Here is a 13,717-nt window from a genome sequence, read left to right on the forward strand (position 1 = left end):
GCTAATGGATAAAGGGAAAACACACACAGGAAAATATTCCCTAAATTGTGTTTTTTGGTCCCTGATGGTGTCTGTGGAGAGACTGCTCCAGGATCCAGAGCTGGGATCAGTGGTGGAAGAGCTCCCAAAGGATCCCTGAGCTGTGTGTGAGCCTGGGAGGGTCCCAGCACCTCTGGCTCTGGCTCAGTGCCTGAAACAGAGCAGGACAGGGATGAGGATGTGGGGAAATGCTTGGCTGGGTCATTCTCCAAACATTTTCTGGGATTTGGGATTAAAGCTGGAAAAGGGATGAAGATATGGGGAAATGGTTGGCTCTGTCCTTCATCCATTTTCTGGGTTTTGGGACAATTTGTGGACAAAGCCAGGAAAGGGATGTGAGGGGGGATTCTTGGCTGGATTCCTCTCCAGACTTTTTCTGGGATTTGGGACAAAGCTGGGAAAGGGATGAGGATGTGGGGAAATGATTGGTCTCTGTCCATTTTCTGGGATTTGGGACAAAGCTGGGAAAGGGATGGGATTTATCCAGCTACTCCAATTCTATCCATGCTCCTGGACAGGGAATGGGAATTACCTGGGGCAGGACAGCTCAGCTTCATCCCAAACCCCATCCCAACATCCCAACCCTCTCCCTGCCCACCAGCAGCTTCCCCAGGGCCAATTCCCCCAAATCCCAACTCCCAGTGCAGGACACCCACCTGCACCCACCTTTGGGATCATCCCTGGGAATCATCTGTGTTCAGGCTGGGAAGAGCAGCCACATGTCCCTGGCTGCTCCCTGTGCTCAGGGGAGCATCCAGAATTCCATCTCCAGCATCCCTGGGGATGGTGGGTGCCCCAAGTGACCCCAGGGTGGGTGCTCAGCCCGTGGGGACAATGACAGCAGGAGCCACCTCCTCGTTCCCAGAGGGAAGAGCCCCCATGGGAATGTCTGTCTCTGTCACCATGTAGCCCTGACTTCTGCACCTGTGGGGGCAAGAGGAGCATCAGTGGCATTCCAGGGTTTTTCTTTGGAAAGCACAAAAGTTTTGGAAAAACTCATTGCTGGGGTTTGGTTTTGATGGCACTCACTTCCTCCTCCAGCAGCAGGCAGCTGCAATTCCAGTGGCCAGCAGCACCAGGAATCCTGTGGGATGGACACAGGGAGTGAGGAGCATCTCCCAGCCCATGGCTGATGAATTCCACCAAAACAGCTCCAAAAGGAGCCCAAACCACTCCAGCCACCACCACAGGGTGTCCTCCCCACCCCTGGAAGGAGGGAATTGGGAATCCTTCTTTCCAGGAAGAGATTTGGGTGCTGAATCCTTCCCTCCCTCAGTGACATTCCCATTGGAACTTATTCCCATGGGATAAACCACCCACAGCCCCCATAAGAGATTTTAAGCTTAAAAAAATAAAATAACCCCCTGTTTCCCAAGTAAGGTTTTTTTCCCAGCTTACCAATGGAAGAAGCCACAACCTGGATGGAAACTGGAAAAGAGAAAAGGAAATTTTGAGCTGCAAAGGTAGGAAAGAGATGGGTACTGGGAGGAGCCTCACTAAAAATGAGGGTGGAGAGAAGGAACAATTCCCTTGGAAAAGCAGAAGAGCCTTTGTGGATGAAAGGAGCCCCAGGGCAGGTTGGGATTCCCTTGGGAACTGGCCCAACCTGCAGCATAATCCGTGGGTGGGACGGGCAGCGGGGTCGTCACCTCTCCCAGCCAGGACGTGTCTGGTGTTGGCATCATCTCTGGTGGCCTGGCTGTGTCTGGGGACACATCAGCTGCTGCTGGCACAGGTGAGTGGCTGGAAGCTGGAGAGGGGCTGGAATTTGGGCTGGCACCTGCTGGGAAAACAACAGGAGATCTTGACATTAACCCGAATCAAAGGCAGCGCCGGCATTTCTGTGGCCTCACCCAACAGCTGGGTTGGGTTGGTGTGGCAGCAATGTGTGTTCTGTCCCAGCTGGGGCAGTGCCCCTGATCTCCTGGCACACATTATCTGCTCATGGGCATCTTTAAACCAGCTGGGCAATCATCTTTATCTTTCCCATGACCCACCCTTCATCCAGCAGGTATCACCTGTTAATGGGCCATTGTTTAAAACTGGGTGTGGCAGTGATTCTTATCTCTGTGGGAGATATCTCCTGTTAATGGGCCATTGTTTAAAACTGGGTGTGGCAGTGCCCCTGATCTCCTGGCACACATTATCTGCTCATGGGCATCTTTAAACCAGCTGGGCAATCATCTTTATCTTCCCACAGCCCATCCTCCCTCCAGGAGATATCTCCTGTTCATGGCCACTGAGTCCCAGGGCATGGCTGAGAAAATTCCATCATCCCACTGGGAGATGCTCCAGCCAGGGCAGGAGCCAAGCCTTTCCTAGCCAGAGAAAAAACTGACATTTGGGACACCAAGGCACCTTCTTCCCACTGCATTCCAGAGGAAAACCAGAGCCTTGCACATCATCCCTGGAGCTTCAGAGGAAACTGCCCCTTCTCCAGGAGCACTGCTCCAGCTGAGCCACATCTGCCCCTGCAGGAGGATGCAGCACCATGGAATGGGACTGTGCCACCACCCTGACTGACTGACTGTGCCAGCTTGGATTCTGACTCTGGCAGGGTTGGGATTGTTCTGTGTAATACTGCATTGCTATTGGAATTGTCCTAGCAAAGAACTGTTATTCCTAATTCCCATCTCTTTGCCTGAGAGCCCCTTAATTTCAAAATGATAATAATTTGGAGGGAGGGGGTTTCCATTCTCCATTTCAAAGAGAAGCTCCTGCCTTTCTTGGCTGACACCTGTCCTCCAAACTAAGACAAGATTTCTCCCCATGGGGTGAATCTGATCCCAGCACAGGAACACTGATCCCACCACACCCTGGAGCTGTGGTTTGGCCATGGCAGCTCCAGTCCCACCCCCAGTCCTGTTCTCACCCCTCTGGGTCGTGCTCTCCGTGTGTGGCAGCTCCAGGCTGGGGGTGTCCCAGGAAAGAGCTGGATCTCCTTGGGAAAACACAACAGGGGACACCATCAGCTGGGAAATGAGCTCTCCACTGGCTTTGGTAAGTTAGAGAGTCAAAGTTATTTTATCCAACATTGAGGTCTGGAAGAAATCCCACAAATTTTATATGTTTGTTGTCGAATTTTAACAATTTTTACATTTTAATTCCTTTTTTTGCTAATGTTTATTGGCTTTGAGTTGTTAATTACCATTCTATCCCTTTTTTCTATTGATTAATAATTTCTCCCTTTTAAATTATCCTAATTAATCCATTTAATTAAATATTAACATCAATATTTTGATTTATGTTTTCCCAGACTGGGCACCTCTGATTTATTCAAAGTCTCTGTGTGATTTATGAATTCTGCATTCCTGGTGTTCCATCCTCTGCAATAAACTCCTCTCCCAGGTTTTCACTTCCTCCCCCAGGTCTGGGAGCACTGAAGGATGTGAGACTGTAAACTTTTATTTTCTTAACCCAAGGACATCACCCATGATCCATTAGAAATTCCACAGATTGAATTCTGTGATTTCTCCCCCCATTTCTGATTCTTTTGGAAGAAACAGAAATTTTTTGGGGGATGTTTTTTGCACTCGTTTTTTTCCCAATGTTGGGAAGGATGAATCAGGAAAACCTTTTAAAATATGAGTGCCCAGCTAAAGATTTTGACAACATGGAAACCATAAGTGAGATAGAAATGAAAGCAGTTTTCAACTGAGTGGCTGAGAGCAGCAATGTGGATACTTGAAGATCTTGTCCTTTTGTTTAGATAATACCAGAGAGCAGCAGAGACCCTCTCCAGGCATGGCAGGAAGGGTCCCAGATAAAGCAATAAAACATGGCAATGTAGAGATTCCTATAGGCTGTACGTAAATGCTAGAGAATTTGTATCTTGTATTAGATTGGTTAGTGGAAATTAGAATATTCAACAGAGAAGGAGATTTATTGTGTTGTAAATTCCCTCTCTTATCTCTTAGTACTCCCACCCCCCACTCTCTGCCCTGCTCTGAGCTGGCAGCTCCCAGCTCAGCCCTTTCACCCACACCCTGTGCAACAAACTGCCAACTTCAAACCCCGAATACAGAGAGAATACACGAGTTTGCCCTGACCCCCATGCCCCCCGCAGGCTCCCACAGCCCAAGCTCCATTTGCAGAGCTCCCCCGCTGGCAGGGAGCACTCACGGATGCACTGGAGGGTGGGGAGTGTCCAGCGGGGCTCGGAGCCGTTCCAGAGCACGCACTGGATGAGGCTGGAGGTGCCGGCTTTGCGCTTGTAGCCGCGGTTGCAGGAATAGCGCAGGCGGGAGTTGAGCTCCGAGCGGTTCCTGGCGTCGATGTGAGCGTTGGCCACGGCTTTGGGGGAGCTGCAGTGAGCTGGGGGGGCAGAAATAAAAAAAAATAAAATATGAAATATGGAATCAGAACAGCGAGATCAAGCTCTGGCTGATCCCAGCACCAGCTAGGATGTAATAGTCATAAATAAAGGAATATTATATAAGTTTGCCAGACAGCAAAATTTTTGTTCTCCTACATAAAAATATTGCATTACAGAGGATAAAGACAAGCAAATAACAGCCATAGTGAACAGATAACCCTCAGACTAAATCCAACAAATCATTCATGTGGAATGGTGGCATGGGCAGCAGTTTGTGGAGAGTTGAGCTTAAAGGATGAAAGCAAGAAAATATTGTGCAAAAAATGTGCATTGGGAGAGTGGAAGGTGTCCCTGCCACCTCATGGTGATCCCTAAATTCCCTTCCAACCAAAACCTTGCCATGATTCTAGAAAATCCTGCCCAGGGGTGGATGTAGGGATTTATCCATCCTGCAAAAATAAAAGAACCTAAACCTTTCCATGATTCTAGAAAATCCTGCCTAGAGGTGGATGTAGGGATTCATCCATCCTGCAAAAATAAAGGGACCTAAATGTTTCCATGATTCTAGAAAATCCTGCCTAGAGGTGGATGTAGGGATTCATCCATCCTGCAAAAATAAAGGGACCTAAATGTTTCCATGATTCTAGAAAATCCTGCCTAGAGGTGGATGTAGGGATTTATCCATCCTGCAAAAATAAAAGAACCTAAACCTTTCCATGATTCTAGAAAATCCTGCCTAGGAGTGGATATAGGGATTTATCCATCCTTCAAAAATAAAGAGATTCCATGCCTGACACTGGGAATGGAAAAAGGGGAAATAATCCCAGCGATTTTAGGATCAAATTTGGGGGTTTGTAGCAGCTCCTCCAGAGGCTGGAGAAAGGGAAACTTCATTTCTGGCATGTTTGTGGTCACTTGTAGGAGCTCCTGCAGCCAGCAGGGAATTTTTATGGAATTCCATCCCCTTGCAGTGGTTGCATCTGCCCCCAGCTGCTGAATTTCAGCTGCACTCACCACCCCCATCCTGCTCCACTCATTGCACAGCTGGACATGAAGAATTCCAGCTGCTGCTGAGTCCTCCAGACACTTCCTGGGGGGTTTTTCCTCTCTGGAAAGTGGCAGCTGAAATCCAAATATCCCAGGCAATGAGACAGTGGGTGGGATGGGATGGGATGGAGATCTGGGATGGATGGTATGGATGGATGGATGGATGGATGGATGGATGGATGGATGGATGGATGATGGATGATGGATGGATGGATGGATGGATGGATGGATGGATGGATGGATGGATGATGGATGGATGGATGGATGATGGATGGATGGATGGATGGATGGATGGATGGATGGATGGATGGATGATGGATGGATGGATGATGGATGGATGGATGGATGGATGGATGGATGGATGGATGGATGGATGATGGATGGATGGATGATGGATGGATGGATGATGGATGATGGATGTTGGATGGATGGATGGATGGATGGATGGATGGATGGATGGATGGATGGATGGATGATGGATGGATGGATGATGGATGGATGGATGGATGATGGATGTTGGATGGATGGATGGATGGATGGATGGATGGATGGATGGATGGATGGATGGATGGATGGATGGATGGATGGAGGATGGATGGATGGATGGATGATGGATGGATGGATGATGGATGGATGGATGGATGGATTGGATGGAGGATGGATGATGGATGGATGGATGATGGATGGATGGATGGATGGATGGATGGATGATGGATGGATGGATGGATGGATGGATGGATGGATGGATGGATGGATGGAGGGATGGATGGATGGATGGATGGATGGATGGATGATGGATGATGAATGATGGATGGATGATGGATGGATGGATGGATGGATGGATTATGAATGATGGATAATGATGATGGATGGATGGATGGATGATGGATGATGGATGATGGATGATGGATGGATGATGGATGGATGGATGGATGGATGGATGGATGGATGGATGGATGGTTGGATGGATGGTTGGATGGATGGTTGGATGGATGGTTGGATGATGGATGATGGATGATGGATGGATGGATGGATGATGGATGGATGGATGGATGGATGGATGGATGGATGGATTGGATGGATGGATGGATGATGGATGGATGGATGGATGGATGGATGGATGGATGATGGATGGATGGATGGATGGATGGATGGATGGATGGATGATGGATGGATGGATGGATGATGGATGGATGGACTGATGGATGGATGGATGGATGGATGGATGGATGGATGGATGGAGATCTGGGATGGGAAGCAGGGATAGGATGGAAGGATGCATGGCAGGGTTGGATGGATAAATTGATGCCTGGCATGGATGGAACAATGTCCAGCTGGGATGGAGCAGTGTCCAGGCAGGAGGAACATGGAGCTGGGCTGGGATCATCATCCAACAGAGATAGAAGAGGAATGGGAATGATAATGGGAGTGGGAATGGGAATGATAATGGGAGTGGGAATGGGAATGGGAATGGGAGTGGGAATGGGAATGATAATGGGAGTGGGAATGGGAATGGGAGTAGGAATGGGAATGATAATGGGAGTGGGAATGGGAATGGGAATGATAATGGGAGTAGGAATGCCATGGCAGTGAGGACAGGAGGAATGGCAGCAGGATGGGAAGGGGACAGTGGGAATGGGAGCAGGATGGGAAGGGGACAGTGGGAATGGCAGCAGGATGGGAAGGGGACAGTGGGAATGGCAGCAGGATGGGGAATTGGGAACAGTGGGAATGAGAGCAGGATGGGAAGGGGACAGTGGGAATGGCAGCAGGATGGGAAGGGGACAGTGGGAATGGCAGCAGGATGGGGAATTGGGAACAATGGGAATGGGAACAGGATGGGAAGGGGACAGTGGGAATGGGAGCAGGATGGGAAGGGGACAGTGGGAATGGGAGCAGGATGGGAAGGGGACAGTGGGAATGGCAGCAGGATGGGAAGGGGACAGTGGGAATGGCAGCAGGATGGGGAATTGGGAACAGTGGGAATGGCAGCAGGATGGGAAGGGAACAGTGGGAATGAGAGCAGGATGGGGAATTGGGGACAGTGGGAATGGCAGCAGGATGGGAAGGGGACAGTGGGAATGGGAGCAGGATGGGGAATTGGGGACAGTGGGAATGGCAGCAGGATGGGAAGGGGACAGTGGGAATGGCAGCAGGATGGGAAGGGGACAGTGGGAATGAGAGCAGGATGGGAAGGGGACAGTGGGAATGAGAGCAGGATGGGAAGGGGACAGTGGGAATGGCAGCAGGATGGGGAATTGGGAACAGTGGGAATGGCAGCAGGATGGGAAGGGGACAGTGGGAATGGCAGCAGGATGGGAAGGGGACAGTGGGAATGGGAGCAGGATGGGAAGGGGACAGTGGGAATGGCAGCAGGATGGGGAATTGGGGACAGTGGGAATGGCAGCAGGATGGGAAGGGGACAGTGGCACAGCAGCAGTGGGGACAGGAACATGAGGTGCTGCCACAGCAGCCAAAACATGCAGAGATAAAAATCCCCAGCCTCAAAAGCTCCTGCCCCAATCTGTGGTGCATCCCCAGAAGATCCCAGGGGAATCTGCTCTGTTTCAATGCCTGGCTGGATCCAGGTGTGATCCAGGTGTGATCCAGGTGTGATCCTGGCCAGTTTGGCCAGAGGACAGGAGTTACACGTGCTGAGAACAGCAGCTCTTTGTCTCCTCTCAAGATTTGGGTAAAATTCCTGGAATCAGCAGCTCCTGGGACTGGGATTCAAGGAAACACCCACAGGAGGATGTTTCACAACAGCCTCAACTCAGCAGAGCTGGACCTGTGCCTTCAGTGAAGCAAAAACCCTCCTGGTGCCAATTCCAGCTGCTTGTCCCAAGGGAGCCCAGCAGGAAATCCAGCCAGAAACATCAGAAATATCCAGGAAAAACAGAGATCTGTGAGCTCTGCAGCTTTTAAACCTGCTCTCCTCATCCCAATCCTTCCAAAGAAAGGGGTTTTGTCCAGTTGGTTGGAATATCTTCTAAAAAAACCCCAGGTTGGTCAAACAAGATCCCAGCAGCACCTCTCTCCAGGATCACTTTGGTGCTTTGTGCCATCCATGGATTTTTGTTTGTTTAATGTGAAAAATCATTCCAAGGGGGGAAAGAGGAGCAATCAGCTGGACATGCAGGATTTAGAAATTTATCCCTCAGCAATGAGTTGGAATTTCCCATGGATGGATCATCCCAGGTGCTCAAAGACTCATCTCATCCTTGGCCAACCTCCCAAAGGAGCTGCCAGGAAAACACCTCCAGCTGCTTTATTTCCATCTGCATCCTGCTGGGATTAAACATCTGGCTGGAAATGTGCCCAACATCTATGGATTTTGCATTTCCATGGATTTTTTTTAGTTGGGTTTTTCTTGTCTTTCTGCACCAGCAACTCCCAACAATGCTGGTTTTAGAGGATGAGTTCATTTCTGCACGTTGGGAAGAACACAGAGCACAGCCAGGATGATCCCATGTGATGTCATCCCATGTCCAAAAAAAATCACAGCTGGACATTGGAGAATTCACACCAGAAAAAACTTGGCTATTCTCTTTAAAAAAATTATCAAGAAAAGACCCAGAGAGGTGGGGGTTTCCTGCTCAAAAAAAAAAAAAAAAAAAAAAGAGGAAAGAGGAATCTCACAAATCTGGATGAAGGAAAAATCAGTAAGGAATGCCAAAATCACAGAAATTAATAAAACTTCCATGCTTGAACTCAAAATTATTTCCAATTGGTCAGGTGTGGCAGGGATGGAAAAGCAGGAGAGGATGGGATGCAGCAGCACATCCCACATCATGCATCAAGTGAACTAAAAGAAATAAATATTGTTCATTTTCTCTAACAGCCCCTAAACCCACAGGTTTTGCCCCAAACAATGATCCTGGTGCAGCACTGGAGCCTGGAATGTTGTTTGGAGCTCTGGGATGGGTGGTCAGTGGGGATTGACTTCAAGGAAGGTAATTTTTAGCTCATTCCTGAGCTCAGGGCTCCTGTTTTGCCAGCACATGGCTTCTCCTTGGCTTATTTTTGTCACCCAGGATAATTTTACATGCCTGGCCATTCCCATCATCCTTTTATAAATAGGGATAAATTCATTTTCCAGGAGTTCAGGAGCACACAGGAGCTTGGAGAAGAGCAGGCACCAAAACTCTGCATTCCCTTCCAGCATTAGTTCACAGAATCCTGCAAATTCCCACATTTTTAGTGAATTAAACATTTCCTAACAGTCTTGCTGCTTCCAGTGTGGGGATAAATCAAGGGATATTTCCAATATTTGAGCTGTGATTTTTCTCAAAGACAGAACTCTGCTTTTAACTTTGTAGCTAGCTGAGGCAGAGAAGTTTCCCAATGGGGATTTTTATTTTTTATTTTTCTTTTAACTGGTCAGTCTGTTCTGTGCTGAAAACCCAGAAAAATGCCAGCAGGGCCTGGACATTCATTTTCCAGCATGGGAGGGACTGATAAGAGACTGGGCCCAGCTGCACCTCACCAAAAGGATTTTTCTGAATTTGCCATCTCTTCAGAACATCAAGAGGTTTTATTGTTTAATATTATTCTGTTTTTGTTTATGCTTGTGAATACTTTGCTTGTTAAATAAACAGGGGTTTTTTTTTTCCACTTTTCTCCAAGGAAATCCTTTTCCCAGCCAGTAGGGGGAGGGGACACTTGAATCTGTTTTCTAGAGAGATTCCTTTGGAAGATTCCTCCCAAATTTGCCCTAAACCAGGAGACAGTGGTGGCCTTGGCAGTGCTGGGAATGGTTGGACTCTCTGACCTCAAGGGCTTTTCCAACCTGAACAATCCCACCATTCTAGAAGAAGTTGTGGCTGCTGCAGGGTGACTCAGGATGGGACTTCAGCAGCAGAAACTGGAGAACAAGGAACTGCCAGCATCACCCTGCTGAGATAAGCTCAGGCAAGGGATTTCATGATGGAATTTCTCCTCTGGAAGTTCTCAAATCAGAGATTCTCCACCATTCCCATAGAGCTTGGCCTGAGCACATCCAAGGCAGAGGTGCCAGTTAGAACCAGCTGCATTCAACACACCAGGTCACTTCAGAGAAAAAAAACCTCCCAGAATAACAGCAGGATCTCCTAAACTATTTATCCTCATTTTGAATAATCTGTGGGGACATGGGAACAGGAAATTCAGCAGCAGGATTGAGCTAAGATGGAATCCCCATTCCTGGAGGGATTTCAAGTCCTGGGGAGGTCACTGGTGGCCTTGGCAGTGCTGGGTTGATTGTTAGACTCTGTGACTTTGAAAGTGTATTTTTTTTTTTTTTTAACTGCCATGTTCTAGTTATTTCAGGATTTTTGGACTTCTGGAGAGCCTAAAATCCACCCCCAGCCTCCCTGGACACTGTGAGGAGTGGTGTGGGAATGCCAGCAGTGAGGTGGGTACCCTGGGAACACAGGGCTGCAGCCTGGGCACTCTGGGGGGGCACCCAGAGAGGGGGTTGGGAATGCAGGGAGCAGCCTGGGCACCCCAGGGATGGTATGGACACCTTGGGGAGCAGCCTGGGCACCCCAGGGATGGTATGGACACCCCAGGGATGGTATGGACACCTTGGGGAGCAACATGGGCACCCCAGGGATGGTATGGACACTCTGGGAAGGAGCTTGGGCACCTCTAGTGGAGGACTGGGTATCCCAGGGAGTAGCATGGGCATCCCAAGGAGCAGAGCAAGTATCCAAAAAAGCAGAGAAAGCATCTTAGGGACCAAAGCAAACACCTTGGGGATGGCATGGCCACCTCAGGGACAGTGTGGGCACCCCCGGGAGCAGCGAGGGGGTTTTGGGTAGCCCAGGGAGTAGCGTGGGTAGCCCGGGAAGGGTAGTGAGAATCCCAGGAGCCGAGCAGGCATCCCGGGGATTGGCACCCGCGGAGCTGAGCGAGCACCTTGGGGACAATTTAGGGATGGCGCGGGCACCCCAGGGATAGTGCGGGCACCCAGCGAGAGCTTGGAAACCTCGGGGAGCGGCGTCGTTCCCTGCGGAAGTGCTGCAGGCTCACCTGGGAGCGGAGCTGGCTCGTCAGGAAGCAGAGCGGGTATCCCGGGAAGTAGCAGCGGCATCCCGGGGAATAACAACGGTATCCCGGGATAAAAAGAGCCAGCAGCTTCGGGACGGAGCGGGCATCCCAGGGAGAGAGTGGGCACCCCGGGAGAGGCGTGGGTAAGCCAGGAAACGGAGCTGGGATCCTGGGAAGTACCGCGGGCATCCCGGGAAACGGGGCGAGGACGGAGGGGGCACCCCGGAGAAAGCGTAGGGATCTCGGGGAGGGTGTGAGCGCCCCGGGGAGGGTGTGGGCTCCCCGTAGAAGGTGTAAAGATCTCGGGGAGGGTGTAGAGATCTCGGAGAGGGTGTGAGCGCCCCGGGGAGGGCTCGCCGGTCGGTGGCCAGCCCGGGGCAGCCCCGCTTACCGGTGTCGGCGGCGGCGCGGAGCAGCAGGAGAGCGACGGTAGCGCAGAGCAGCGGCAGCAGCAGCAGCGGCCGCGCCATGGGAGCGGCCCGGGGCCAGCTCCGGGCTCCGGCGGCAGCTCCGTGGCGATTCCCGGCCGCTGTCGCTGTCCCGGTGTGGCTCGGGCTGTTTTCACTTTCGCTTTCGAGCCGGGGCCACCGGCAGGGACGCGCCGCCCTGGCGGGATGGGGAGCCAGGGACAGCGAGCGGATGCGGGGTCCGGGAGGGGCGAGAGGGGGTGGCGATGCCGGGGGAGATTCGGCACCCGAGGGGAATTCGGTGTCCAGGAGGGGCAAGCGAGGGTGGCAGCGCAAGGGGTGGTTCGGTACCCGAGGGGAATTCCGTGTCCGGGGAGAATTCGGTGTCCAGGAGGGGCAAGAGCGAGTGGCAATGGCGGGGGGGATTCAGTACCCGAGGAGAATTCGGTGTCCAGGAGGGGCAAGAGCGAGTGGCAATGGCGGGGGGGATTCAGTACCCGAGGAGAATTCGGTGTCCGGGAGGGGCGAGTGGAGATGGCAATGGCAGGAGGGATTCAGTGTCCGAGGGGGATTCGGTGCCCGGGGACTCGATATACCCGGAAAGGGATGAAATACAGGGGGATGAGGGGGATTCATTGTCCGGGGATCTGATGAGATGCCCGAGGGGATGAGGAGATTCCCGGGAGGGTGAGATACCTGGAACATGGAATAACGGGAGGGTGGGGGTGCAATAGCGGGTGGGATGCAATAGATGAAGGGATGGAAGAGATGGGAATGCAAAGCCTGAGGGGCAGGGGAGGGTGTGGAATTTGGTACCTATCCCCTGAGGGGGAAAGGGTGAAATATTTGGGTTTGTGATATCAGGGGTCATGAAACACCCAGGAGGGTGGTGGCACTCCTAGGATGCAATATCTTGGGAAGGGATGCAATCCTGCCCGGGGGAATGTGGTATTCGAGGGAATCGTGGTGTCCTGGGGAAATGCAGCTCCTCTCTCCTCTGCCTGGCATGGATCTGGGGGAATTCCATGTGCTGGGGATGCAGAAATCCCAGTGCTGGAGCTGGAGCATTCTGTTCCACACACAATCCTCAAAACTGGTAAACAAGCTGTAATCTAACCTTGGAAGATCTGCAGAGATCCTGTGGTTGTGCTCCATCCCAAAACATTTCCAGGACTCACGTGCCACAGATCCTGCTCACAACAAATCCTTTCCAACTCAATTCCTTGCTTGTAGCCTCTGTTTATTTTCACATGGTTTTGTTTTGGCAGTGACCATCAGCAAACAGCTCCTCATGCCTAGAAAAGTGAAAGCAAAGGATTACTTGGATAACATTTCATGGCCAATCACAAATCTGCATGAGAGGTGAATAAATTCTCCTTCTGCCATCCTTGAAAGAGAATTAACCTCAATTAACCCTCTCTGAAGCAGAAATGCCAAACACTGGACCCAGCCAAATGTATTTGTGAGCCTGGAGATGCACAGAACCATTGCAGGTGAAAAAGCTGCAGGAATTCCACTGCAGCTCAGGGATTCCCAGGTAACAGCTGAGCTTGTACTCTGGATGGGCTGGGATCCCACATGATGATAGTTATGAAAAACAATCAACAGGGCAGGGTTCACAGCAGTTCATGCAAGAGCTGAGTGATTTTATACAAAATCTTGGGTTTGGTAAAGAAAATTCTGTCTGGGAAGACTTTGCTTTTCTTGTCATAAATTCTTTCAAAAGCTGTAAAAAATCCAATCATGTCCTGAATTTGCAGGTGAGGATTTTGGTGCTGCTGATGCAAATGAGCTCTGCAGCTGCTAATCTTCCAGAAGATAAGCACAAGTGGGTGAGAGTTTAACAGGTCAGACTGGAGGATTGTGATCCCTGAGAATG

At 50.6% G+C, this 13,717-nt stretch overlaps 1 protein-coding gene across 4 annotated transcripts; it reads right to left on the reverse strand.

Annotated features, from left to right (window-relative positions):
* Positions 1-59: 59 nt before the first annotated feature.
* Positions 60-12,203, reverse strand: IL15RA (interleukin 15 receptor subunit alpha). Of its 4 annotated transcripts, none has more exons than XR_013774010.1 (8): positions 11,823-12,078; positions 4,162-4,353; positions 2,912-2,980; positions 1,646-1,822; positions 1,438-1,467; positions 1,069-1,123; positions 696-963; positions 60-190 (listed from the first exon to the last, which is right to left on the reverse strand). XR_013774010.1 is itself a non-coding variant. In XM_079304018.1 (7 exons), exons 1-7 carry the CDS (start codon positions 11,899-11,901, stop codon positions 858-860), a joined length of 708 nt encoding a protein of 235 aa, XP_079160144.1. In that variant the 5' UTR covers positions 11,902-12,203; the 3' UTR covers positions 243-857. The 4 variants fall into 4 exon arrangements, 2 of the variants coding, with proteins under 2 accessions (XP_079160144.1, XP_079160143.1); XR_013774011.1 differs by having other exon boundaries at positions 62-190; positions 706-963; XM_079304018.1 differs by lacking the exon at positions 60-190 and having other exon boundaries at positions 243-963; positions 11,823-12,203.
* Positions 12,204-13,717: the final 1,514 nt, after the last annotated feature.

The sequence above is a fragment of the Erithacus rubecula genome, assembly GCF_903797595.1.
Source record: "Erithacus rubecula genome assembly, chromosome: 4".
In the NCBI taxonomy this organism is placed as follows: domain Eukaryota; kingdom Metazoa; phylum Chordata; class Aves; order Passeriformes; family Muscicapidae; genus Erithacus; species Erithacus rubecula.